The sequence below is a fragment of the Mchenga conophoros genome, linkage group LG3 (genome assembly GCF_057382185.1).
Source record: "Mchenga conophoros isolate Kocher_MC1m ecotype Shallow Benthic linkage group LG3, M_conophoros_male_GT1.1, whole genome shotgun sequence".
Lineage (NCBI taxonomy): Eukaryota > Metazoa > Chordata > Actinopteri > Cichliformes > Cichlidae > Mchenga > Mchenga conophoros.
Genome location: NC_140528.1, coordinates 51,288,921 through 51,315,949, shown reverse-complemented (window position 1 = coordinate 51,315,949; position 27,029 = coordinate 51,288,921). Strand labels below are relative to the sequence as shown.

Here is a 27,029-nt window from a genome sequence, read left to right as displayed (position 1 = left end):
TGTTAACTTCAGTGAGAACTCTGACATTTCTAAACTGAAGTTTATTTATATAGAAGAAAGTGTTAACAAGCTTAAAAGTTGATGTGAGCAGAAAAAAAAACCGGTTAAACAGACTTTGCTCTCAAACCGCTCCTCTTTCTGGAATGAGACACACCCTGATAAACAAGACAGGCTCCATTCACTGCAGAAACATGTTGCTGAGATCAGAGCTCAGACTAGTTTCAGTTATAAGGAAGAGAAACTCACACAGTCACTGACACTGAGAGGAGAAATGGCGCAGAAAGGAGTTCAGCTGGACCGAGAAACCTTCTCTTGTTCCATCTGTTTGGATCTACTGAAGGATCCGGTGACTACAGCCTGTGGACACAGCTACTGCAGGAACTGTATTAAAAGTTTCTGGGATGAAGAGGACAGGAAGGGAATCCACAGCTGCCCTCAGTGCAGGAAGACTTTCACACCGAGGCCTGTCGTGGAGAAAAACACCATGTTAGCAGCTTTAGTGGAGCAGCTGAAGAAGACTGGACTCCAAGCTGCTCCAGCTGATCACTGCTATGCTGGACCTGAAGATGTGGCCTGTGATGTCTGCACTGGGAGGAAGCTGAAAGCCATCAAGTCCTGTTTATCTTGTCCAGCCTCTTACTGTGAGAAGCATCTCCAACCTCACTATGATGCAGCTCCATTAAAGAAACACAAGCTGGTGGCCCCCTCCAAGAAGCTCCAGGAGAACATCTGCTCTCGTCATGATGAGGTGATGAAGATTTTCTGTCGTACTGAACAGCAGAGTATCTGTTATCTCTGCACAATGGATGAACATAAAGGCCATGAAACAGTCCCAGCTGCAGCAGAAAGGACTGAGAAGCAGAAGGAGCTCGAGGTGAGACGACTAAACATCCAGCAGAGAATCCAGGAGCGAGAGAAAGATGTGAAGCTGCTTCAACAGGAGGTGGAGGCCATCAATGGCTCTGCTGATAAAGCAGTGGAGGACAGTGAGAAGATGTTCACTGAGCTGATCCGTCTCATCCAGAAAAGAAGCTCTGATGTGAAGCAGCAGGTCAGATCCCAGCAGGAAACTGAAGTGAGTCGAGTCAAAGAGCTTCAGGAGAAGCTGGAGCAGGAGATCGCTGAGCTGAAGAGGAAAGACGGCGAGCTGGAGCAGCTCTCACACACAGAGGATCACAACCAGTTTCTACACAACTACCCCTCACTGTCAGCACTCAGTGAGTCTACACACTCATCCAGCATCAATATTCGTCCTCTGAGCTACTTTGAGGATGTGACAGCAGCTGTGTCAGAGACCAGAGATAAACTACAGGACATTCTGAGAGAGGAATGGACAAACATCTCACTGACAGTCACTGAAGTGGATGTTTTACTGTCACCAGCAGAGCCAACGACCAGAGCTGGATTCTTAAAATATTCACATGAAATCACACTGGATCCAAACACAGCAAACAGATGTCTGTTATTATCTGAGGGGAACAGAAAAGTAACAAGAATGGAACAACAGTCTTATTCTGATCATCCAGACAGATTTACTGGATGTTATCAGGTCCTGAGTAGAGAGAGTCTGACTGGACGTTGTTACTATGAGGTGGAGTGGAGAGGGAGAGAAGTTGGTGTAGCAGTTGCATACAAGAATATCAGCAGAGAAGGGGGGGGCAATGAATGTGGATTTGGATGGAATGACAGATCTTGGGCATTATATTGGTACTCAGGAAGTTTTAAATTTCGACACAACAAAGTCCCAACTGTCCTCTCAGGTCCTCGGTCCTCCAGAGTAGGAGTGTACCTGGATCACAGAGCAGGTATTCTGTCTTTCTACAGCGTCTCTGAAACCATGACTCTCCTCCACAGAGTCCAGACCACATTCACTCAGCCGCTCTATGCTGGACTTTATCTTTATGGACTTGGATCCACTGCAGAGTTGATTAAAGTCAAATAGAGAAGACAGGTTCATGTTGATCCCTGACCATTATATGTACTTGTGTAGTTTCTAAATGAGGCTTTACATTTTAGAAGCTGAGAAGTTCAGTGGTCCATTGATGTGTGAAGATAATATTGCACTGATTCAAACTGTACTTACATTTATATACCTTACATCAATATAAATCTGAATTTGTTCTTATGGCTGATAATCATGTGAGTTTAAATGATACTACTCTTCATATTCAGCATGTTTAAAATCTGTCATCAGTCTGGTTAGTGGTTTTATTCTGTAGTTGCTGTAGTGGGTTGTCAAATGCAACAATATGTTGGAGCTGCAGTGATTCATCAGTTAGTCAATGATTAGAGAATTGATTGTTTTATCATTATTTTAGTCACATTTAAAGCTGCTTCCAGTTTCTGAAATGTGAAGATTGTTGATTTTCTTGATCATATATGACTGTAAACTTAATGTCTTTGAGCTTTGAACTTTTAAAATGTAACAAAAATTAAACAGTTAATGTTTGACATTTAATATTATATTTCATATGAAAACTTTGATCACACTCGATCATTTATACATTTAAATACAGACACTAAATGATACAGGCCTGTATGTTGTGGAGGATAGACATGTTTCTTGCCCTGAGCTGTGTCTGGCAGGCAGAGCGTCTCCACAAATCTGATGCTTCTGATTTGGAGAAAATGATCTGAGGGAGACACCTGGAATCTCAGCCTGGACACAAAGGGAATAAAATCAGCAGAGTTATAAACAAGTGGTGATGTTGAATGATTGGCAAATAAACATCAGTTTTAATAATGGACAAAACTGGATGAAATCGTTTCTTCAAAGCTTCTTTAGAAAATGTTTGTTTGTTTGTTTGTTCATTAGACATCTATTTTATTCAAACTGCTTCACCCAAAGCTTTTCTTCTTCTCTCATACATAAAATATAGTCATTACAGTTTTTTCTGATTGTTTAAGCACATTTTTTGTAACTTTTGGCTAATTTTGCAAAACTCTTCACACAAATAAGAAAACCTGTCACCCAATCATCAAAACATTGTAGTTCTCTTGCAAAAGCAAACACAGCTAGATTAACTCTTCACACCTTCGTAAAAATGGTGTTTCCGTATCAAACAGTACACACAAGCCATCATCTACTAAGCACACAATGCGCCAACTGCACACTGATGGTATGAATACAAAACACATCTGGCTTTTGCTTTCTCTGTGCACAAGGTAGGCTATGTCAGTTTGAGCTCATACTTCTGTCATAGATCCATAAGCATAGAGGGATCCAAACTTCAAGTACTGGTGTTTATTCAAACACATCAAAACAAACACAAGTGTTTATTTCCAAGTATAGGATTATTTGCAATCGCCATAGTGACTATATGGGTTACTTGGTCTGCAGTGAACATGCTTCCTCTGCCCCAGCATCTGGTCATCTAGCAACTCTGTAAAGTAACAATTTCAGTATTTTTACATCAATGGTATTGGTGTGTTTCTCATTGGCATACGGCAGTGCTACAAATCTTTGTGCGAAGTGACTGTACTAACCGATTCTCATTTCAAGATGTCCTTATGATGCTTGCTACAGTGTAGCGGCTCAAGTTAGGCTGGACCCGTTGGCCAGCTACCCTCAGGGTCATTCCACGGTTGATTACATGGTCCACTATTGTAGCTCTGATGTCATCAGCAATTCTATTTCTTACTCTTCTTACCCTTCCTCTCCCCCCTCCTCATCTTCCTCTCCCCCCTCCTCATCTTCCTCTTGCTCCTCCTTGTCCTTGTCGTCCTCTTCATCCTACTTCTTCACCTCCACGTCCTCTTCCTCGGCCTTCTCTACTTCTCACTCTTTCTGCTCGCTCCATTGTACTCCGCACACACAGCTTACCTGTATTATAGTGCTTAGGCTGATTGCAAAGTGAACTAATTATCTAAAAAAGTTTTCACATGTGAAAGTGTGCCAGACAGTTGGCAAATTAGTGTTAATGATAGCCACACATGTGTATACTTTTGCTAGGAGTGTGTTGGAAATTTGGAAATTGAGTGTTGTGCAGTGAATTGTGCCTACAGTTTTGCAAAGTGTGTGTTACAAAATTGCAAACTGAGTGCAAAGCAGTTTTTGTGCTTTTAGTTTTGCAAACTCAGTGAGTGGTTTTGCTATAAGTCTGAATAGTTTTAGAGATTGTGCTACAGGAATCACAGTTAGGGTTTAAGCATTCAGAAAAAACTGTAATATTTCTGCTAAGTACTCTTTAAAATAATAATAATAATACATTTTATTTATGAGCACCTTTCAAGTCACCCAAGGACACTTTACAATAAGATAAAACACTTAGTAAAACAATGGCAGAATAAGAACAATAAAACAAAAGCACAAGATAAAACTAACAAACAGTGGGTTCACAGTGAATATGCAGATTTGAACAGATGAGTTTTGAGTTGGGATTTAAACTAAAATACCAGAATATGGAGGATGGAGTAGGTTTAAGTTTATTAGATTATCAGCATTATTAGCATTATTAGCATGTCAGTGTTGCTGAACTATGAAATATTTTGGGTGCAGTGTATTTTTTGCATACAGGTATAACAGAATAGCTTTAGTGGTTTTTTTTGTTTTGTTTTTTTAAACTTGAGTATGAACTTATACAAAAAGCAGCAAGATATTTTAAAACAAAACAGTTTATTGATTAAAAAAACACACTATATCGGATTCATATCGGTATCAGCCGATATCCAAATTTATGATATCGGTACCGGTATCGGACATAAAAAAGTGGTATCGTGATTTTCTGTTAGCTGTTTTCATGCTTTAAATTTTGCCAGTTGCTGTTAAAACCCCAGAGAAGAAGAAAAAAGAAGACAAACTTTTGCCAGAGTAAAGAGTAAACAAGCTCAGTTTTTATTATTTTTTTATTTTTTTATTTTGCTGTAGCAAAGATGAGGGTCTTTATCTCTCTTTTGATGTCAGCAGTGTTGGTCAAGTTACTTGAAAAAAGTAATCAGTAACTAATTACTGATTACTTCCCCAAAAAAGTAATCCCCTTACTTTACTGATTACTTATTTTCAAAAGTAATTAATTACTTAGTTACTTAGTTACTTAGTTACTTTTTAAAAACACGATTTACAACCTGAAGAGGTGATAAAGTGATAAATCTTTCAGCCCAATTCTACTTTTTCTACATAATCCATCATACAAAATGTAATCAAATGGAAAAGTCTCTTTTTTTAACTTGTTTTATCAGTTTTAATCTTTTAACTTTATGCATCAAGCAAAAATTTAATTATATGCAACATTCTCTGAGTTGAATAAATTAGTTTAACATTTAAACCTATTTTCTGCACATTCCAGCACAAAAAATAAAATATTTTTGTGTTTACACTCAGTCTTTCAAATAGATGCAAGTAAAACACAGCAGAACATAAATAAAGTCAAAGACTCAGCTGTCCTGTTGCTCTATTTTCACCTGTAAAGCAGGACTGCGGTAGGCGGAGGTTTACCCTGGTGCAGGTGTGCCGCGGTCAGTTGAAGAATCCGCGACTTTCTCTGTGAGTTTCCCATTACGTCGTTGCTACTCGGTGCTTGCTTGGAAGTTTAGGGGTTTTTCTCGCTGTAAAAAGAAGTTTTCTTCCCACGCACGACGGATGCTAATGTTTTTGTCACTTTTTATGGAATCAAACTCAAAGTAAGGTCAGTACTTCCACGCTTTAAACGCTGCACGCTCATACTCTCTCCCGCACTCGATATGTGATCCATTGTTGATCTGCACACAGCTGTTGTCACTAACGGCGCACTCGCTTACGTCACTGTCGTGAGACATTCTCGCCAAAAATCACGGTTTTAGTAACGCAGTAATGCAGCGTTCCTACGGGAAAGTAACGGTAATCTAATTACCGTTTTTGCAATAGTAATCCCTTACTTTACTCGTTACTCGAAAAAAGTAATCAGATTACAGTAACGCGTTACTTGTAATGCGTTACTGCCCATCTCTGGATGTCAGACTTTGTATTGTGTTAGTTTTTGATATCCAGTTTGCTTCTGCGACTTTATTTAATTTTTTGACTTTATAGACTTTGTTTCATGGACTTTTGATACCTCAAACAAAGGTAGTTTAAAGATTCATCTTTTGCCTATTATGTGGAGTCTTGTACTTGAACCCAAAATATAACTAAATGTGGTCAGGACCTGAAAGTTCAGTCACTGCCAGCCAGAATCTCTCTCCTCATGTTTCTTTGCTTTAATGCTGGTTGCTATTCTGGTGATCTTCTCTTTCATTTAGTTGCCTCTTCATGGAGTCATTAATCAGACCCTGCCCCATGCCAAGTAAAAACTCTCCACCTCTTTTTATCAGAATCTAAGACATATAGCTGCTGTGGGTGCTTCTGGCACTTGCCTATTAGTGTGACGAGTGTTTTCTTTATAAATCAGGTTACAAGGTGCCTGTGGATCCTCCTTATTGTGATCCCAACTTAGTTTTGGAGAGGTGCTGGCTTTTGTTCATGATAAACTGATCCCAGCCTCACAAAGACTCACAATCTCCTTGAGAGGCCAATATTTCTTTGTTTCTTTATAAGAGTCTCTTTAGATTACTGAGTAATATCTTACAGTAACAAAGACTTTCTCCTGCCTCATCATTAGCCTCAGATTAATCCATCAGCAATTTAAGATATTTTCCCTTACAGAAGAAATTAGACTTACCTTCTTGTCTCCATTTCAAACCCGAGTGGCTCAAACTTGGATCTTTCAGTCTTTAACGACATCTTACTGGGAGCTGCAGATCCTGAAGCATTTGACTGTGAACTAGAAAGTTGACATTGATGTAACCAATCAAAAAACACACTTTGATGAGTTATTTATTGTTAAACTCCATATATAAGCATGTTCACAAATTCATTCTTGGCCATTTCAGTGACCTGCAGTTACAGGACATTTCCATTATGTCCATTATGTACATTCCCATTAAACTGCTAAGTGCTGCATAAACTTAATGTCTAACCACAATGCTGGCATCTGTGTGACTTCCACTCATTTTAAAAAAATTATATTTTATTTTTGCTTTTACAACTGAACACAACATACTTATACAGATTCAATTGTAAACAATTACTACAATTAGCGTATGTGAACTTGTAAGCATGGAGAACAATGAATAAATGAAAAATAAAATAACTGAGGAAGTAAAGAAATTTAGAAAGAAACTATAACAATGATAAATAAATAAGTAATTAAATAAAATGGGGAAGTGCACGCGGAGGGGGAGGTATAAAATTAAGATCAATTAATTTTTAAAAATTATAGAAATGGCTGCCAAATCATGCAAAAACGCAATGTTTTCCCTTCCCTGTCAAATCTTATCTGTTCCACTCTGGCCACAGACACCATCTCATTAAGCCACCTCTTAAAACACAGAGCCGAAGGAGACCACCACTGTAAGAAAACACGTTTCTTTGCAGCAAGCATACCCATTGTAGTTATCTGTTTTTGTGAGCAGGAAAAGGATTCGATTGAGGCAGAAGATCCAAATATAGCCAGTGTAACATGAAGTGGTACTTTTTTCCTAAATTGGTTTGAAAGCCACGTAAAAATCTGGCACCAAAATACATTTAAGGCTGGGCAGTGCCAAAATAGATGTGCAAGGGAACCTTCATCAACATTACAACTATCACATAGAGGAGATACAGACTTATAAATCTGTTTAAGTTTGAGTTCAGAAAAATGTAGTCTGTGGATGACTTAAACTGAATTTGTTTGTATCTGGTGTTTATTGAGCCTTTCTGAATGCTGGACAAACAGTTTGACCATTGGTCATCAGACTGAGAGACACCGAGGTCTTCAGCCCATCTATTCCTGATTCGATCGGATTCTACTGAAATTGTAAAGCACTTAACAAACTGGGAAATCAGATGTTTAGAGTTTGATTTCAGAATTGTTTCAAGGTAAGTATGATTTAGTGGTTTCGGTGGAAAGTCTGAAAAGTTTCGTTGAACAAAATTCTTTATTTGTAGATAGCGGAAAAAATGTGATTGAGGTAGCTGAAAGTTTTGTTGAAGTTGAAGGAAAGAAGCAGTTTTCTCATCTATATATAAGTCCTTGATATGTTTCAATCCCTTTTCCCCCAATCTAAAAACACCCTGTCCATTTTTAAACAACTGGTTAGGTGTTATTGGCATTCTTACTGAGAGGTTAGGTAATTTAAGAAATTTCCTGATTTGACTTAATATCTTTAGAGAATGTTTAACAACAAAATTACAACTGATCCATTTATTAAAGGAGGTGTTAGAAAACAATAAGGCCGGTAATGAGGTTCCAGATACTGTTGCTGTATCTGAAGCCAGAGCGGGAGATTCTCATAACGGTTGTCGTAGGCAAACCCCACTGCCAGTATAATAGAGCTCTTAAATTTGCAGCCCAGTAATAGTGTCTAAACACAGGAAGACCCAACCCCACCCACTGGAAGTACTTTGTTGAAGATGAGCTTTAGATATCTTTGGAGGTTTTCCTGTCCAGATAAATGGGAGAATTTAAGTGGCAAGTAAATAGGAAGGTTTTGAAAAAGATATAGAAATTGTGGCAAAGACATCATTCTAATTATTTATTCAACCAATCAAAGACAAAGGGAGCAATTTCCATTTTCTAATATCCTCTTTGAGTTTGTCCAGCATTTCCAAGAAGTTCAGTTTATAAAGGAGTTTGGGATTTTTAAGAATTTTGAGGCCAAGATAGGTAAAGGATATAGTCACTAATTTAAATGTGAGTGAGCTGAGAAACTTTGGGCAGAAATTATCTGTTATCGGCATGAATTCAGATTTCTCCCAATTAATCATAAATCCTGATAATTTCACGAAGTGTTTAATACAATTTAAAAGGTTAGGAAATGAAATTTCTGGTTCAGAAAGACAGATCAATAAATCATCTGTATACATATTAACAAGACTTTCAGCATTCCCAAATTTGACTCCCTGTATTCCTGGGTTGATTTCTTATGTTAATAGCAAGGGGCTCCAGAGCTATGTCAAAAAGAAGAGGTGAGAGGGGTTCCTCCTGTCTCACTCCGCGTTGTAATTGAAGGGGAGAAGATTTATCTGCATTTGTGAGGATGCAGGACACCGGACACAAATAAATCATTTTAATCCAATCCATGAAATATTCCCCGTTTAAGGGTTTCAAATATATAAAACCATTCAATCTGGTCAAACACTTTCTGGGTGTCAAGAGAGAGCATAGCTATTTTTGCCTCTTTTCCATAGCTTGAATACATTGTGTTTAGTAATAAACGAATGTTATTAAATGACCATCTACCAGGAACAAATCCTGTTTGGTTGGGGTGTATAATTGGTGAAATGTTTTTTTTTTTAATCTTGTAGCTAAAACTTTGGTTATGATTTTATGATCACCATTTAAAAGAGCAATGGGTCTGTAATTTGCTGGGTCACCTTCTTCCTTTCCAGTTTTGTGAAGCAAGCAGATATTTGCATCATAAACTGAAGTCGGTAACCTTTTATTTTTAGTTGTGCAGCACTTTGTTCAGTGATTGTGGTTTAGACTTCATTATGCACCCATGGTTCCTGGTATTAGAAAAGAAATCTGTCCGACACATGAAAGAACACGTCTTTCATGTGTCGGACATGTTCTCAAGTACAAACTTTGCACTTACCATTTTGATTTCTCATCTTTAAAGTGGAGAGAATACATCTTGGATCGATCACTCTTAATGGAGACACAGCTGGGATGTGCAACACTTTTCTGTGAACTAAAGCCCCTTTTCCATTAGTACCTACTTATAATATACAGAGATCGGCCAGGCAAACAAGTACAAACTTTACACTCACAATTTGGATTTCTGATCTCTAAAGATGGGCGGTTCCATCCTGGATCGATCACGTTTCATGGAGTCAGAGCTGGGACCCATGGACTCTTCTATAAGCTAAGAGGAAAGGTTGAGTTATTTAACATCACCTTTAGAGAGAAGCTGCTTACAAACTTAATTTACACATTTAATACAAACACTACAGGGGAAAAACAGAGAATCATTCAAGTATACTGCAAACATAAGCTGTGCCCCAGATTTCACTTTTGAAATATGCTGTAAGCAAAACACACAGCGTACACATCACACGTACAATACTCATTATTTACTAAACGCTAATAAGTAAAACTTTAAAACTGACAGATAAAACATGCAGAGAGTATCCTCCATGGAGAAAAAAGGTTAAAAAACCAATGTCAAGAATATGAGCTGGCGAAGTCCTGTCATGAAAGCTTCTAAGTGAGACACTGAACCGGAAACTGAAAGGAGAGATCATCTTACTCCCATATAACCTTTGCATCCACTCACTAGGACACTTAGGATAGTAGTATACTTTTAAAAAAACCCCTCTAGGTTATGTTTTTAGGGCTCAGAAGTGCTGATACAGACTGCATTTAACACATGTTAAGACACCCACTTTCATATTAGCTTCTTTTTTGCTTAACCATTTTTGTCCCTTAACTAAACATGAACATCACCTTTGTGTCTCCACGGAGTTGACTCGAATGTCGACAGATAAATCGCTCCTCATGGAGAAAATACTGGCAGCGCTGCACTCAGCTCTGCTGAATAAAGAGATCTTTTTACTCATGTACAACACTGACAACTAGTCAGCTAATCATTCACGATCAAACAAATCTGATTGGTTTCCAAGCTGAGTAAAAGAAGATGACCTCTCCATCCTTCCATCTCACCTGACCACCTGACTCCTCTTGTGCAATAGTTTTAGCATTTTTAATTAACTTGTGCTAAAATGATCTGTTTTACTGTGTGGACTTGCAGGCCTTCAGGTAGGACTAAGTTGAAATTTGGTGTTTTTTTTTAAGTTGACAGCATTTTTGAGCCCTCTGAACTTCACAATTACAGAAACATGACATTTTTTAAAAGGCACCAAACTAGGACATCGACGTATGTGTGTATCGACGCAGGGAAATCTACTCCAGATCCCCCACGAGGGGCTGCGTAACACTTTGGTAGAAGCCTGGAGTGATGCTGGCTTCTTCTTTGAGCCTGTTCTTCTTGGGGGTTGCCAGAGTGGATCATCTGCCTCCATCTCACCCTGCCTCTTGCATTCTCCTCTGTCACAGCAACCCTCTTCATGTCCTCCTCAACTAGATCCATGAACTTTCTCTTCTGTATTTTTCTTTTCCTCCTGCCTAGCAGCTCCATATTTTACACCCTTTTCCCAGTATATCTTATTTTCCTCCTCTGCACATTTCCAAACCACTGCAGCCTTACCGGTCTAACTTTGTCTCCAAACCGCTCAACCCCAGCTGTCCCTCTGACATAGTCAGTTCTAATCTTTTTCCATCCTGGACACTCCCAACATAAAAAACTTACCATCTTCAACTCTGACAACTCCATCTCGGCCTCTCGTCTTTTCCTCCGTGCCACAGTCATAAAACAATACATCAGAGCAGTTCTCACCACCGTCCTGTAAAGCTTGCCTTTCACACCTGCTGCTATCCTGGTGTCACAATCACCCCTTTATTTGGTCTCCACCCACATCTTCCCTTCAAAGTACTCCTTCCCTTGTTAGCACATTACCATTTCCACCCTTAATGACTTTAAACTGCTGTCCATCCTTTCCAGCTTCATCTCTCTGCCATACCAATTGGTACAAGTCCCTTTCTCCATGCTTAGTGTCAAGGCTCACCTTGAACTCACTATAAGGCTTTTCCTTTGCCATTGGTCTAGCACCCCTAGCATCCCCGGGCGTGTTCTCAGAGCGTGTTCTGGGGAGCTTGCAGGAGTGCTCACAGACATATTCAATCTGTCCTTGGCCCACGCTGTGGTACCGGCCTGCTTCAAATCCACCTCCATCGTCCCGATACCCAAAAACTCCAACCCATCTTGCCTCAATGATTACCGCCCAGTAGCACTCACCCCCATCATCACTAAGTGCTTAGAGCAGCTGGTCCTAGCACACTTCAAATCCTGTCTCCCCCCCACCCTGGACCCCCACCAATTCGCATACCGCCGGAACAGGAGCACAGAGGATGCAGTCTCCATCGCACTGCACTCTGTCCTCTCACACCTGGACAACAACAACACCTACGCCAGAATGCTGTTTATAGACTTCAGTTCAGCATTCAATACAATCCACCCCTCACAACTCATCAGGAAACTGACAGACCTGGGTATCAGTTCCCTCATCTGCAAATGGTTACTGGACTTCCTGACCAACCGCCCCCAACATGTCCGGCTGGATAACCGCTGCTCATCTACCATCACAATGAACACCGGTGTACCACAAGGCTGTGTGATGAGCCCTTTCCTCTACTCCCTCTTCACCCACGACTGCAGACCTGCTGATGGTTCCAACACCATCATTAAGTTTGCAGATGACACCACGGTGATTGGCCTCATCAGTGACAACGATGAGGCCGCCTACAGGGAGGAGGTGGATCGTCTGGCTGAGTGGTGCGACAGAAACAACCTGCTGCTTAACACCGAGAAGACCAAGGAGCTCATCGTGGACTACAGGAGGAATGCTGATCCACATCCACCCATCCACATTAAGGGGACGGCTGTGGAGCGTGTGAGCAGCTTCAAGTTCCTGGGAGTCCACATCTCCGAGGATCTCACCTGGACAACCAACTGCTCCAAGCTGGTCAAGAAGGCTCACCAGCGCCTCTTCTTCTTGAGGACTCTGAGGAAGAACCACCTGTCCTCAGACATCCTGGTGAACTTCTATCGTTGCACCATCGAGAGCATCCTGACCAACTGTATAACAGTCTGGTACGGGAACTGCTCTGCCTCGGACCGGAAGGCGTTGCAGAGGGTCGTGAAAACTGCCCAGCGCATCGCCGGAGCACCACTTCCTGCCATAAAAGACATCTACAGGAAGCGGTGTCTGAAAAGGGCTGGGAAAATCATCAAAGACCCCAGTCACCCATCACATGGACTCTTCACCCTCCTGCCCTCTGGGAGGCGCCACAGGAGCCTCCGGACTAAGACCACCAGGTACCGGAACAGCTTCTTCCCCACAGCTGTCAGACTCCTGAACTCTGCCTCCTAACATCTGACCCACGTTAAACTCATGGACTGAACATACACACACCCACAATGGACAACTGTACCCTCAAACACACAATAATAACATGGAGTGAACCACCACTCACAACCACTAGCACTTTATATAGCCTCTGTAGAAACTATCTACACCCTCACTTATCTTAACTGCACTACTGTATAGCTCTGTGTAAATAATCATTCTGTACATTCGATAATCTTTAATCCTACAACTGTTTACAACTTGCATAGTTCCCATTTCTGTATAGCTGTATATCCCAGATTCTGTAAAGTTATTTATTTCATATTCTGTATAGTTTTTCATATTTATATCCTGTTCATATCCTGTACATAGCTTGTACTCACTACAGCCTGTACATACTTATAGTTATAGAATATTCACAACATACTTCATACCGTGTACATTATAACATACCATAATAGACCCATTTCTGTAATATACTCACATATCTATATTATTGCTAATATATATTGTAATATATCTATATCACTAAAGCACTTCTGGATGGATGCAAACTGCATTTCGTTGCCCTGTACCTGTGCATGTGCAATGACAATAAAGTTGAATTCTATTCTATTCTATTCTATTCTTATTTACACGACAACATTACTTTTTCTTTTCCTTTGAATGCTTCCCTGAAGTGATGACACAAAGCCTTGAAAAGTGAGTATAATGAGTAAAGTCATAGACATAATGAGACAAAACCAATGGATTGGGTACAGAACATGCTGGGGGGCTGCTCGGGGATGTGCAAAGGGTCACTGGAGAATGCGGGTATCGATCCCGCTACCTCTCGCATGCGAAGCGAGCGCTCTCCCATTTGAGCTAATTCCCCTTTTTCAGTTGGAGATTGTAGCTTCATCTTGTCATATGGACCTTTAACTCCGGTGGCTCTAAAAAGGACGCCTCGCCTTCATGGGTTTCTGGGCATGCCAACTACAACAAGACCCCGTGGTAGAATCACTGCGCATACGAGACATTAAGGACAAACTCTAGTCTGGGCACTACACATTATGCTGGGAGACTGTCACCGTTTGTGGAAGCACCTTTCAGCTGCTTCTGGAGAAAAAGAGATGTCAGACTGGACTGGGGGCATTGCTGCGTGACTCTTGGCTGCCATCGGCCAGTATTGTGAAGGTAAGAGGGGAGACAATCACCTCAGATGGACAAATTGGGAATTTATTCTGTGACCATGTAGTCTGGATGGACAAAATGCGAGCTGAGCGCTAGTGTATCGACGCAGGGAAATCTACTCCAGATCCCCCACGAGGGGCTGCGTAACACTTTGGTAGAAGCCTGGAGTGATGCTGGCTTCTTCTTTGAGCCTGTTCTTCTTGGGGGTTGCCAGAGTGGATCATCTGCCTCCATCTCACCCTGCCCCTAGCATTCTCCTCTGTCACAGCAACCCTCTTCATGTCCTCCTCAACTAGATCCATGAACTTTCTCTTCTGTATTTTTCTTTTCCTCCTGCCTAGCAGCTCCATATTTTACACCCTTTTCCCAGTATATCTTATTTTCCTCCTCTGCACATTTCCAAACCACCGCAGCCTTACCGGTCTAACTTTGTCTCCAAACCGCTCAACCCCAGCTGTCCCTCTGACATAGTCAGTTCTAATCTTTTTCCATCCTGGACACTCCCAACATAAAAAACTTACCATCTTCAACTCTGACAACTCCATCTCGGCCTCTCGTCTTTTCCTCCGTGCCACAGTCATAAAACAATACATCAGAGCAGTTCTCACCACCGTCCTGTAAAGCTTGCCTTTCACACCTGCTGCTATCCTGGTGTCACAAATCACCCCTTTATTTGGTCTCCACCCACATCTTCCCTTCAAAGTACTCCTTCCCTTGTTAGCACATTACCATTTCCACCCTTAATGACTTTAAACTGCTGTCCATCCTTTCCAGCTTCATCTCTCTGCCATACCAATTGGTACAAGTCCCTTTCTCCATGCTTAGTGTCAAGGCTCACCTTGAACTCACTATAAGGCTTTTCCTTTGCCATTGGTCTAGCACCCCTAGCATTCTTATTTACACGACAACATTACTTTTTCTTTTCCTTCCTTTTCCTTTGAATGCTTCCCTGAAGTGATGACACAAAGCCTTGAAAAGTGAGTATAATGAGTAAAGTCATAGAAATAATGAGACAAAACCAATGGATTGGATGCAGAATTTGCTGGTGGGCATCTCGGGGATGTGCAAAGGGTCACTGGAGAATGCGGGTATCGATCCCGCTACCTCTCGCATGCTAAGCGAGCGCTCTCCCATTTGAGCTAATTCCCCTTTGTCGGTTGGGGATTGTAGCTTCATCTTGTCATATGGACCTTTAACTCCGGCAGATCTAAAAAGGACGCCTCGCCTTCATGGGTTTCTGGGCATGCCAACTACAACAAGACCCCGTGGTAGAATCACTGCGCATACGAGACATTAAGGACCAACTCTAGTCTGGGCACTACACATTATGCTGGGAGACTGTCACCGTTTGTGGAAGCACCTTTCAGCTGCTTCTGGAGAAAAAGAGATGTCACACTGGACTGGGGGCATTGCTGCGTGACTCTTGGCTGCCATCGGCCAGTATTGTGAAGGTAAGAGGGGAGACAATCACCTCAGATGGACAAACACTGATGAGGTTTAAAGCCAGCGTTAACCTGACAGTACCTGAAAGGTACTCAGAGGAGACGTGCAAATAAACATTTGCCAAAGGAAGCCACATGCGTTCGTTTGGAGTACTGACTATTCTGGAAACAAAGTATCTTTTGGCCATTGTATTAGCAGACCATTCTCTTTAACGTGACCTGTGCAACAAGACCACATGGTGAACTATAGGGAGTACTGAGCCAAAGAAGAGCTGAGGCATTGCATCATGCCTACTTTGGCAGCCAATCTCACAACATGCATTAAGATAAGTAGAAAGAGGACTCGACGAGGATGGGATTCGAACCCACGCGTGCAGAGCACAATGGATTAGCAGTCCATCGCCTTAACCTCTCGGCAACCTTATCTCGTGGCTGCAGCTTCTTTGCCAGCAGAATTGGGAATTTATTCTGTGACCATGTAGTCTGGATGGACAAAATGCGAGCTGAGCGCTAGTGTATCGACGCAGGGAAATCTACTCCAGATCCCCCACGAGGGGCTGCGTAACACTTTGGTAGAAGCCTGGAGTGATGCTGGCTTCTTCTTTGAGCCTGTTCTTCTTGGGGGTTGCCAGAGTGGATCATCTGCCTCCATCTCACCCTGCCCCTAGCATTCTCCTCTGTCACAGCAACCCTCTTCATGTCCTCCTCAACTAGATCCATGAACTTTCTCTTCTGTATTTTTCTTTTCCTCCTGCCTAGCAGCTCCATATTTTACACCCTTTTCCCAGTATATCTTATTTTCCTCCTCTGCACATTTCCAAACCACCGCAGCCTTACCGGTCTAACTTTGTCTCCAAACCGCTCAACCCCAGCTGTCCCTCTGACATAGTCAGTTCTAATCTTTTTCCATCCTGGACACTCCCAACATAAAAAACTTACCATCTTCAACTCTGACAACTCCATCTCGGCCTCTCGTCTTTTCCTCCGTGCCACAGTCATAAAACAATACATCAGAGCAGTTCTCACCACCGTCCTGTAAAGCTTGCCTTTCACACCTGCTGCTATCCTGGTGTCACAAATCACCCCTTTATTTGGTCTCCACCCACATCTTCCCTTCAAAGTACTCCTTCCCTTGTTAGCACATTACCATTTCCACCCTTAATGACTTTAAACTGCTGTCCATCCTTTCCAGCTTCATCTCTCTGCCATACCAATTGGTACAAGTCCCTTTCTCCATGCTTAGTGTCAAGGCTCACCTTGAACTCACTATAAGGCTTTTCCTTTGCCATTGGTCTAGCACCCCTAGCATTCTTATTTACACGACAACATTACTTTTTCTTTTCCTTCCTTTTCCTTTGAATGCTTCCCTGAAGTGATGACACAAAGCCTTGAAAAGTGAGTATAATGAGTAAAGTCATAGACATAATGAGACAAAACCAATGGATTGGATGCAGAATTTGCTGGTGGGCATCTCGGGGATGTGCAAAGGGTCACTGGAGAATGCGGGTATCGATCCCGCTACCTCTCGCATGCTAAGCGAGCGCTCTCCCATTTGAGCTAATTCCCCTTCGTCAGTTGGGGATTGTAGCTTCATCTTGTCATATGGACCTTTAACTCCGGGGGATCTAAAAAGGACGCCTCGCCTTCATGGGTTTCTGGGCATGCCAACTACAACAAGACCCCGTGGTAGAATCACTGCGCATACGAGACATTAAGGACCAACTCTAGTCTGGGCACTACACATTATGCTGGGAGACTGTCACCGTTTGTGGAAGCACCTTTCAGCTGCTTCTGGAGAAAAAGAGATGTCAGACTGGACTGGGGGCATTGCTGCGTGACTCTTGGCTGCCATCGGCCAGTATTGTGAAGGTAAGAGGGGAGACAATCACCTCAGATGGACAAACACTGATGAGGTTTAAAGCCAGCGTTAACCTGACAGTACCTGAAAGGTACTCAGAGGAGACGTGCAAATAAACATTTGCCAAAGGAAGCCACATGCGTTCGTTTGGAGCACTGACTATTCTGGAAACAAAGTATCTTTTGGCCATTGTATTAGCAGACCATTCTCTTTAACGTGACCTGTGCAACAAGACCACATGGTGAACTATAGGGAGTACTGAGCCAAAGAAGAGCTGAGGCATTGCATCATGCCTACTTTGGCAGCCAATCTCACAACATGCATTAAGATAAGTAGAAAGAGGACTCGACAAGGATGGGATTCGAACCCACGCGTGCAGAGCACAATGTATTAGCAGTCCATCGCCTTAACCTCTCGGCCACCTCATCTCTTTGCTGCAGTTTCTTTGCCAGCAGAATTGGGAATTTATTCTGTGACCATGTAGTCTGGATGGACAAAATGCGAGCTGAGCGCTAGTGTATCGACGCAGGGAAATCTACTCCAGATCCCCCACGAGGGGCTGCGTAACACTTTGGTAGAAGCCTGGAGTGATGCTGGCTTCTTCTTTGAGCCTGTTCTTCTTGGGGGTTGCCAGAGTGGATCATCTGCCTCCATCTCACCCTGCCCCTAGCATTCTCCTCTGTCACAGCAACCCTCTTCATGTCCTCCTCAACTAGATCCATGAACTTTCTCTTCTGTATTTTTCTTTTCCTCCTGCCTAGCAGCTCCATATTTTACACCCTTTTCCCAGTATATCTTATTTTCCTCCTCTGCACATTTCCAAACCACCGCAGCCTTACCGGTCTAACTTTGTCTCCAAACCGCTCAACCCCAGCTGTCCCTCTGACATAGTCAGTTCTAATCTTTTTCCATCCTGGACACTCCCAACATAAAAAAACTTACCATCTTCAACTCTGACAACTCCATCTCGGCCTCTCGTCTTTTCCTCCGTGCCACAGTCATAAAACAATACATCAGAGCAGTTCTCACCACCGTCCTGTAAAGCTTGCCTTTCACACCTGCTGCTATCCTGGTGTCACAAATCACCCCTTTATTTGGTCTCCACCCACATCTTCCCTTCAAAGTACTCCTTCCCTTGTTAGCACATTACCATTTCCACCCTTAATGACTTTAAACTGCTGTCCATCCTTTCCAGCTTCATCTCTCTGCCATACCAATTGGTACAAGTCCCTTTCTCCATGCTTAGTGTCAAGGCTCACCTTGAACTCACTATAAGGCTTTTCCTTTGCCATTGGTCTAGCACCCCTAGCATTCTTATTTACACGACAACATTACTTTTTCTTTTCCTTTGAATGCTTCCCTGAAGTGATGACACAAAGCCTTGAAAAGTGAGTATAATGAGTAAAGTCATAGACATAATGAGACAAAACCAATGGACTGTCTACAGAACCTGCTGGTGGGCTAGACGAGGATGTGCAAATGGTCACTGGAGAATGCGGGTATCGATCCCGCTACCTCTCGCATGCTAAGCGAGCGCTCTCCCATTTGAGCTAATTCCCCTTCGTCAGTTGGGGATTGTAGCTTCATCTTGTCATATGGACCTTTAACTCCGGGGGATCTAAAAAGGACGCCTCGCCTTCATGGGTTTCTGGGCATGCCAACTACAACAAGACCCCGTGGTAGAATCACTGCGCATACGAGACATTAAGGACCAACTCTAGTCTGGGCACTACACATTATGCTGGGAGACTGTCACCGTTTGTGGAAGCACCTTTCAGCTGCTTCTGGAGAAAAAGAGATGTCAGACTGGACTGGGGGCATTGCTGCGTGACTCTTGGCTGCCATCGGCCAGTATTGTGAAGGTAAGAGGGGAGACAATCACCTCAGATGGACAAACACTGATGAGGTTTAAAGCCAGCGTTAACCTGACAGTACCTGAAAGGTACTCAGAGGAGACGTGCAAATAAACATTTGCCAAAGGAAGCCACATGCGTTCGTTTGGAGTACTGACTATTCTGGAAACAAAGTATCTTTTGGCCATTGTATTAGCAGACCATTCTCTTTAACGTGACCTGTGCAACAAGACCACATGGTGAACTATAGGGAGTACTGAGCCAAAGAAGAGCTGAGGCATTGCATCATGCCTACTTTGGCAGCCAATCTCACAACATGCATTAAGATAAGTAGAAAGAGGACTCGACGAGGATGGGATTCGAACCCACGCGTGCAGAGCACAATGGATTAGCAGTCCATCGCCTTAACCTCTCGGCCACCTCATCTCGTGGCTGCAGTTTCTTTGCCAGCAGAATTGGGAATTTATTCTGTGACCATGTAGTCTGGATGGACAAAATGCGAGCTGAGCGCTAGTGTATCGACGCAGGGAAATCTACTCCAGATCCCCCACGAGGGGCTGCGTAACACTTTGGTAGAAGCCTGGAGTGATGCTGGCTTCTTCTTTGAGCCTGTTCTTCTTGGGGGTTGCCAGAGTGGATCATCTGCCTCCATCTCACCCTGCCCCTAGCATTCTCCTCTGTCACAGCAACCCTCTTCATGTCCTCCTCAACTAGATCCATGAACTTTCTCTTCTGTATTTTTCTTTTCCTCCTGCCTAGCAGCTCCATATTTTACACCCTTTTCCCAGTATATCTTATTTTCCTCCTCTGCACATTTCCAAACCACCGCAGCCTTACCGGTCTAACTTTGTCTCCAAACCGCTCAACCCCAGCTGTCCCTCTGACATAGTCAGTTCTAATCTTTTTCCATCCTGGACACTCCCAACATAAAAAAACTTACCATCTTCAACTCTGACAACTCCATCTCGGCCTCTCGTCTTTTCCTCCGTGCCACAGTCATAAAACAATACATCAGAGCAGTTCTCACCACCGTCCTGTAAAGCTTGCCTTTCACACCTGCTGCTATCCTGGTGTCACAATCACCCCTTTATTTGGTCTCCACCCACATCTTCCCTTCAAAGTACTCCTTCCCTTGTTAGCACATTACCATTTCCACCCTTAATGACTTTAAACTGCTGTCCATCCTTTCCAGCTTCATCTCTCTGCCATACCAATTGGTACAAGTCCCTTTCTCCATGCTTAGTGTCAAGGCTCACCTTGAACTCACTATAAGGCTTTTCCTTTGCCATTGGTCTAGCACCCCTAGCATTCTTATTTACACGACAACATTACTTTTTCTTTTCCTTCCTTTTCCTTTGAATGCTTCCCTGAAGTGATGACACAAAGTCTTGAAAAGTGAGTATAATGAGTAAAGTCATAGACATAATGAGACAAAACCAATGGATTGGATGCAGAATTTGCTGGTGGGCATCTCGGGGATGTGCAAAGGGTCACTGGAGAATGCGGGTATCGATCCCGCTACCTCTCGCATGCTAAGCGAGCGCTCTCCCATTTGAGCTAATTCCCCTTTGTCGGTTGGGGATTGTAGCTTCATCTTGTCATATGGACCTTTAACTCCGGCGGATCTAAAAAGGACGCCTCGCCTTCATGGGTTTCTGGGCATGCCAGCTACAACAAGACCCCGTGGTAGAATCACTGCGCATACGAGACATTAAGGACCAACTCTAGTCTGGGCACTACACATTATGCTGGGAGACTGTCACCGTTTGTGGAAGCACCTTTCAGCTGCTTCTGGAGAAAAAGAGATGTCAGACTGGACTGGGGGCATTGCTGCGTGACTCTTGGCTGCCATCGGCCAGTATTGTGAAGGTAAGAGGGGAGACAATCACCTCAGATGGACAAACACTGATGAGGTTTAAAGCCAGCGTTAACCTGACAGTACCTGAAAGGTACTCAGAGGAGACGTGCAAATAAACATTTGCCAAAGGAAGCCACATGCGTTCGTTTGGAGCACTGACTATTCTGGAAACAAAGTATCTTTTGGCCATTGTATTAGCAGACCATTCTCTTTAACGTGACCTGTGCAACAAGACCACATGGTGAACTATAGGGAGTACTGAGCCAAAGAAGAGCTGAGGCATTGCATCATGCCTACTTTGGCAGCCAATCTCACAACATGCATTAAGATAAGTAGAAAGAGGACTCGACGAGGATGGGATTCGAACCCACGCGTGCAGAGCACAATGGATTAGCAGTCCATCGCCTTAACCTCTCGGCCACCTCATCTCGTGGCTGCAGTTTCTTTGCCAGCAGAATTGGGAATTTATTCTGTGACCATGTAGTCTGGATGGACAGAATGCGAGCTGAGCGCTAGTGTATCGACGCAGGGAAATCTACTCCAGATCCCCCACGAGGGGCTGCGTAACACTTTGGTAGAAGCCTGGAGTGATGCTGGCTTCTTCTTTGAGCCTGTTCTTCTTGGGGGTTGCCAGAGTGGATCATCTGCCTCCATCTCACCCTGCCCCTAGCATTCTCCTCTGTCACAGCAACCCTCTTCATGTCCTCCTCAACTAGATCCATGAACTTTCTCTTCTGTATTTTTCTTTTCCTCCTGCCTAGCAGCTCCATATTTTACACCCTTTTCCCAGTATATCTTATTTTCCTCCTCTGCACATTTCCAAACCACCGCAGCCTTACCGGTCTAACTTTGTCTCCAAACCGCTCAACCCCAGCTGTCCCTCTGACATAGTCAGTTCTAATCTTTTTCCATCCTGGACACTCCCAACATAAAAAAACTTACCATCTTCAACTCTGACAACTCCATCTCGGCCTCTCGTCTTTTCCTCCGTGCCACAGTCATAAAACAATACATCAGAGCAGTTCTCACCACCGTCCTGTAAAGCTTGCCTTTCACACCTGCTGCTATCCTGGTGTCACAAATCACCCCTTTATTTGGTCTCCACCCACATCTTCCCTTCAAAGTACTCCTTCCCTTGTTAGCACATTACCATTTCCACCCTTAATGACTTTAAACTGCTGTCCATCCTTTCCAGCTTCATCTCTCTGCCATACCAATTGGAACAAGTCCCTTTCTCCATGCTTAGTGTCAAGGCTCACCTTGAACTCACTATAAGGCTTTTCCTTTGCCATTGGTCTAGCACCCCTAGCATTCTTATTTACACGACAACATTACTTTTTCTTTTCCTTTGAATGCTTCCCTGAAGTGATGACACAAAGCCTTGAAAAGTGAGTATAATGAGTAAAGTCATAGACATAATGAGACAAAACCAATGGATTGGATGCAGAATTTGCTGGTGGGCATCTCGGGGATGTGCAAAGGGTCACTGGAGAATGCGGGTATCGATCCCGCTACCTCTCGCATGCTAAGCGAGCGCTCTCCCATTTGAGCTAATTCCCCTTTGTCAGTTGGGGATTGTAGCTTCATCTTTTCATATGGACCTTTAACTCCGGCGGATCTAAAAAGGACGCCTCGCCTTCATGGGTTTCTGGGCATGCCAACTACAACAAGACCCCGTGGTAGAATCACTGCGCATACGAGACATTAAGGACCAACTCTAGTCTGGGCACTACACATTATGCTGGGAGACTGTCACCGTTTGTGGAAGCACCTTTCAGCTGCTTCTGGAGAAAAAGAGATGTCAGACTGGACTGGGGGCATTGCTGCGTGACTCTTGGCTGCCATCGGCCAGTATTGTGAAGGTAAGAGGGGAGACAATCACCTCAGATGGACAAACACTGATGAGGTTTAAAGCCAGCGTTAACCTGACAGTACCTGAAAGGTACTCAGAGGAGACGTGCAAATAAACATTTGCCAAAGGAAGCCACATGCGTTCGTTTGGAGCACTGACTATTCTGGAAACAAAGTATCTTTTGGCCATTGTATTAGCAGACCATTCTCTTTAACGTGACCTGTGCAACAAGACCACATGGTGAACTATAGGGAGTACTGAGCCAAAGACGAACTGAGGCATTGCATCATGCCTACTTTGGCAGCCAATCTCACAACATGCATTAAGATAAGTAGAAAGAGGACTCGACGAGGATGGGATTCGAACCCACGCGTGCAGAGCACAATGGATTAGCAGTCCATCGCCTTAACCTCTCGGCCACCTCATCTCGTGGCTGCAGTTTCTTTGCCAGCAGAATTGGGAATTTATTCTGTGACCATGTAGTCTGGATGGACAAAATGCGAGCTGAGCGCTAGTGTATCGACGCAGGGAAATCTACTCCAGATCCCCCACGAGGGGCTGCGTAACACTTTGGTAGAAGCCTGGAGTGATGCTGGCTTCTTCTTTGAGCCTGTTCTTCTTGGGGGTTGCCAGAGTGGATCATCTGCCTCCATCTCACCCTGCCCCTAGCATTCTCCTCTGTCACAGCAACCCTCTTCATGTCCTCCTCAACTAGATCCATGAACTTTCTCTTCTGTATTTTTCTTTTCCTCCTGCCTAGCAGCTCCATATTTTACACCCTTTTCCCAGTATATCTTATTTTCCTCCTCTGCACATTTCCAAACCACCGCAGCCTTACCGGTCTAACTTTGTCTCCAAACCGCTCAACCCCAGCTGTCCCTCTGACATAGTCAGTTCTAATCTTTTTCCATCCTGGACACTCCCAACATAAAAAAACTTACCATCTTCAACTCTGACAACTCCATCTCGGCCTCTCGTCTTTTCCTCCGTGCCACAGTCATAAAACAATACATCAGAGCAGTTCTCACCACCGTCCTGTAAAGCTTGCCTTTCACACCTGCTGCTATCCTGGTGTCACAAATCACCCCTTTATTTGGTCTCCACCCACATCTTCCCTTCAAAGTACTCCTTCCCTTGTTAGCACATTACCATTTCCACCCTTAATGACTTTAAACTGCTGTCCATCCTTTCCAGCTTCATCTCTCTGCCATACCAATTGGTACAAGTCCCTTTCTCCATGCTTAGTGTCAAGGCTCACCTTGAACTCACTATAAGGCTTTTCCTTTGCCATTGGTCTAGCACCCCTAGCATTCTTATTTACACGACAACATTACTTTTTCTTTTCCTTCCTTTTCCTTTGAATGCTTCCCTGAAGTGATGACACAAAGTCTTGAAAAGTGAGTATAATGAGTAAAGTCATAGACATAATGAGACAAAACCAATGGATTGGATGCAGAATTTGCTGGTGGGCATCTCGGGGATGTGCAAAGGGTCACTGGAGAATGCGGGTATCGATCCCGCTACCTCTCGCATGCTAAGCGAGCGCTCTCCCATTTGAGCTAATTCCCCTTTGTCAGTTGGGGATTGTAGCTTCATCTTGTCATATGGACCTTTAACTCCGGCGGATCTAAAAAGGACGCCTCGCCTTCATGGGTTTCTGGGCATGCCAGCTACAACAAGACCCCGTGGTAGAATCACTGCGCATACGAGACATTAAGGACCAACTCTAGTCTGGGCACTACACATTATGCTGGGAGACTGTCACCGTTTGTGGAAGCACCTTTCAGCTGCTTCTGGAGAAAAAGAGATGTCAGACTGGACTGGGGGCATTGCTGCGTGACTCTTGGCTGCCATCGGCCAGTATTGTGAAGGTAAGAGGGGAGACAATCACCTCAGATGGACAAACACTGATGAGGTTTAAAGCCAGCGTTAACCTGACAGTACCTGAAAGGTACTCAGAGGAGACGTGCAAATAAACACTTGCCAAAGGAAGCCACATGCGTTCGTTTGGAGTACTGACTATTCTGGAAACAAAGTATCTTTTGGCCATTGCATTAGCAGACCATTCTCTTTAACGTGACCTGTGCAACAAGACCACATGGTGAACTATAGGGAGTACTGAGCCAAAGAAGAGCTGAGGCATTGCATCATGCCTACTTTGGAAGGCAATCTCACAACATGCATTAAGATAAGTAGAAAGAGGACTCGACGAGGATGGGATTCGAACCCACGCGTGCAGAGCACAATGGATTAGCAGTCCATCGCCTTAACCTCTCGGCCACCTCATCTCGTGGCTGCAGTTTCTTTGCCAGCAGAATTGGGAATTTATTCTGTGACCATGTAGTCTGGATGGACAAAATGCGAGCTGAGCGCTAGTGTATCGACGCAGGGAAATCTACTCCAGATCCCCCACGAGGGGCTGCGTAACACTTTGGTAGAAGCCTGGAGTGATGCTGGCTTCTTCTTTGAGCCTGTTCTTCTTGGGGGTTGCCAGAGTGGATCATCTGCCTCCATCTCACCCTGCCCCTAGCATTCTCCTCTGTCACAGCAACCCTCTTCATGTCCTCCTCAACTAGATCCATGAACTTTCTCTTCTGTATTTTTCTTTTCCTCCTGCCTAGCAGCTCCATATTTTACACCCTTTTCCCAGTATATCTTATTTTCCTCCTCTGCACATTTCCAAACCACCGCAGCCTTACCGGTCTAACTTTGTCTCCAAACCGCTCAACCCCAGCTGTCCCTCTGACATAGTCAGTTCTAATCTTTTTCCATCCTGGACACTCCCAACATAAAAAAACTTACCATCTTCAACTCTGACAACTCCATCTCGGCCTCTCGTCTTTTCCTCCGTGCCACAGTCATAAAACAATACATCAGAGCAGTTCTCACCACCGTCCTGTAAAGCTTGCCTTTCACACCTGCTGCTATCCTGGTGTCACAAATCACCCCTTTATTTGGTCTCCACCCACATCTTCCCTTCAAAGTACTCCTTCCCTTGTTAGCACATTACCATTTCCACCCTTAATGACTTTAAACTGCTGTCCATCCTTTCCAGCTTCATCTCTCTGCCATACCAATTGGTACAAGTCCCTTTCTCCATGCTTAGTGTCAAGGCTCACCTTGAACTCACTATAAGGCTTTTCCTTTGCCATTGGTCTAGCACCCCTAGCATTCTTATTTACACGACAACATTACTTTTTCTTTTCCTTTGAATTCTTCCCTGAAGTGATGACACAAAGCCTTGAAAAGTGAGTATAATGAGTAAAGTCATAGACATAATGAGACAAAACCAATGGACTGTCTACAGAACCTGCTGGTGGGCTAGACGAGGATGTGCAAATGGTCACTGGAGAATGCGGGTATCGATCCCGCTACCTCTCGCATGCTAAGCGAGCGCTCTCCCATTTGAGCTAATTCCCCTTTGTCAGTTGGTGATTGTAGCTTCATCTTGTCATATGGACCTTTAACTCCGGCGGATCTAAAAAGGACGCCTCGCCTTCATGGGTTTCTGGGCATGCCAACTACAACAAGACCCCGTGGTAGAATCACTGCGCATACGTGACATTAAGGACCAACTCTAGTCTGGGCACTACACATTATGCTGGGAGACTGTCACCGTTTGTGGAAGCACCTTTCAGCTGCTTCTGGAGAAAAAGAGATGTCAGACTGGACTGGGGGCATTGCTGCGTGACTCTTGGCTGCCATCGGCCAGTATTGTGAAGGTAAGAGGGGAGACAATCACCTCAGATGGACAAACACTGATGAGGTTTAAAGCCAGCGTTAACCTGACAGTACCTGAAAGGTACTCAGAGGAGACGTGCAAATAAACATTTGCCAAAGGAAGCCACATGCGTTCGTTTGGAGCACTGACTATTCTGGAAACAAAGTATCTTTTGGCCATTGTATTAGCAGACCATTCTCTTTAACGTGACCTGTGCAACAAGACCACATGGTGAACTATAGGGAGTACTGAGCCAAAGAAGAGCTGAGGCATTGCATCATGCCTACTTTGGCAGCCAATCTCACAACATGCAT

At 43.7% G+C, this 27,029-nt stretch overlaps 1 protein-coding gene and 14 non-coding genes across 17 annotated transcripts; 1 reads left to right on the top strand and 14 right to left on the bottom strand.

Annotated features, from left to right (window-relative positions):
* The first annotated feature begins 240 nt into the window (after positions 1–240).
* On the top strand, positions 241–2,745 carry LOC146579341 (tripartite motif-containing protein 16-like). Of its 3 annotated transcripts, none has more exons than XM_085269232.1 (2): positions 241–740; positions 813–2,745. In XM_085269232.1, the coding sequence occupies exons 1-2, from the start codon at positions 272–274 to the stop codon at positions 1,940–1,942; spliced, it is 1,599 nt and encodes a 532-aa protein (XP_085125358.1). In that variant the 5' UTR covers positions 241–271; the 3' UTR covers positions 1,943–2,745. The 3 variants fall into 3 exon arrangements, with proteins under 3 accessions (XP_085125358.1, XP_085125357.1, XP_085125359.1); XM_085269231.1 differs by having other exon boundaries at positions 241–782; positions 846–2,745; XM_085269233.1 differs by having other exon boundaries at positions 272–306; positions 442–2,745.
* Positions 2,746–13,759: 11,014 nt separating this feature from the next.
* Positions 13,760–13,832, bottom strand: trnaa-cgc (transfer RNA alanine (anticodon CGC)). Its single transcript has one exon. It is a non-coding gene; the product is annotated as a tRNA-Ala (tRNA).
* A 1,375-nt stretch (positions 13,833–15,207) lies between these two features.
* trnaa-agc (transfer RNA alanine (anticodon AGC)) lies at positions 15,208–15,280 on the bottom strand. Its single transcript has one exon. It is a non-coding gene; the product is annotated as a tRNA-Ala (tRNA).
* A 637-nt stretch (positions 15,281–15,917) lies between these two features.
* On the bottom strand, positions 15,918–15,999 carry trnas-gcu (transfer RNA serine (anticodon GCU)). The gene has a single exon. It is a non-coding gene; the product is annotated as a tRNA-Ser (tRNA).
* Positions 16,000–17,067: 1,068 nt separating this feature from the next.
* Positions 17,068–17,140, bottom strand: trnaa-agc (transfer RNA alanine (anticodon AGC)). Its single transcript has one exon. It is a non-coding gene; the product is annotated as a tRNA-Ala (tRNA).
* A 637-nt stretch (positions 17,141–17,777) lies between these two features.
* trnas-gcu (transfer RNA serine (anticodon GCU)) lies at positions 17,778–17,859 on the bottom strand. Its single transcript has one exon. It is a non-coding gene; the product is annotated as a tRNA-Ser (tRNA).
* Positions 17,860–18,918: 1,059 nt separating this feature from the next.
* trnaa-agc (transfer RNA alanine (anticodon AGC)) lies at positions 18,919–18,991 on the bottom strand. Its single transcript has one exon. It is a non-coding gene; the product is annotated as a tRNA-Ala (tRNA).
* Positions 18,992–19,628: 637 nt separating this feature from the next.
* Positions 19,629–19,710, bottom strand: trnas-gcu (transfer RNA serine (anticodon GCU)). The gene has a single exon. It is a non-coding gene; the product is annotated as a tRNA-Ser (tRNA).
* A 1,068-nt stretch (positions 19,711–20,778) lies between these two features.
* Positions 20,779–20,851, bottom strand: trnaa-agc (transfer RNA alanine (anticodon AGC)). Its single transcript has one exon. It is a non-coding gene; the product is annotated as a tRNA-Ala (tRNA).
* Positions 20,852–21,488: 637 nt separating this feature from the next.
* trnas-gcu (transfer RNA serine (anticodon GCU)) lies at positions 21,489–21,570 on the bottom strand. Its single transcript has one exon. It is a non-coding gene; the product is annotated as a tRNA-Ser (tRNA).
* Positions 21,571–22,629: 1,059 nt separating this feature from the next.
* On the bottom strand, positions 22,630–22,702 carry trnaa-agc (transfer RNA alanine (anticodon AGC)). Its single transcript has one exon. It is a non-coding gene; the product is annotated as a tRNA-Ala (tRNA).
* A 637-nt stretch (positions 22,703–23,339) lies between these two features.
* On the bottom strand, positions 23,340–23,421 carry trnas-gcu (transfer RNA serine (anticodon GCU)). Its single transcript has one exon. It is a non-coding gene; the product is annotated as a tRNA-Ser (tRNA).
* A 1,069-nt stretch (positions 23,422–24,490) lies between these two features.
* trnaa-agc (transfer RNA alanine (anticodon AGC)) lies at positions 24,491–24,563 on the bottom strand. The gene has a single exon. It is a non-coding gene; the product is annotated as a tRNA-Ala (tRNA).
* A 637-nt stretch (positions 24,564–25,200) lies between these two features.
* On the bottom strand, positions 25,201–25,282 carry trnas-gcu (transfer RNA serine (anticodon GCU)). Its single transcript has one exon. It is a non-coding gene; the product is annotated as a tRNA-Ser (tRNA).
* A 1,059-nt stretch (positions 25,283–26,341) lies between these two features.
* trnaa-agc (transfer RNA alanine (anticodon AGC)) lies at positions 26,342–26,414 on the bottom strand. The gene has a single exon. It is a non-coding gene; the product is annotated as a tRNA-Ala (tRNA).
* Positions 26,415–27,029: the final 615 nt, after the last annotated feature.

Coding starts and splice junctions, on each gene's coding strand:
- LOC146579341 (XM_085269231.1), top strand. CDS start 272: ATGGCGCAGAAAGGAGTTCAGCTGGACCGAGAAACCTTCTCTTGTTCC. Junction 783..845: donor CTGTCGTACTGAACAGCAGA/GTATCTGTTATC, acceptor CAGCTGCAGCAG/AAAGGACTGAGAAGCAGAAG.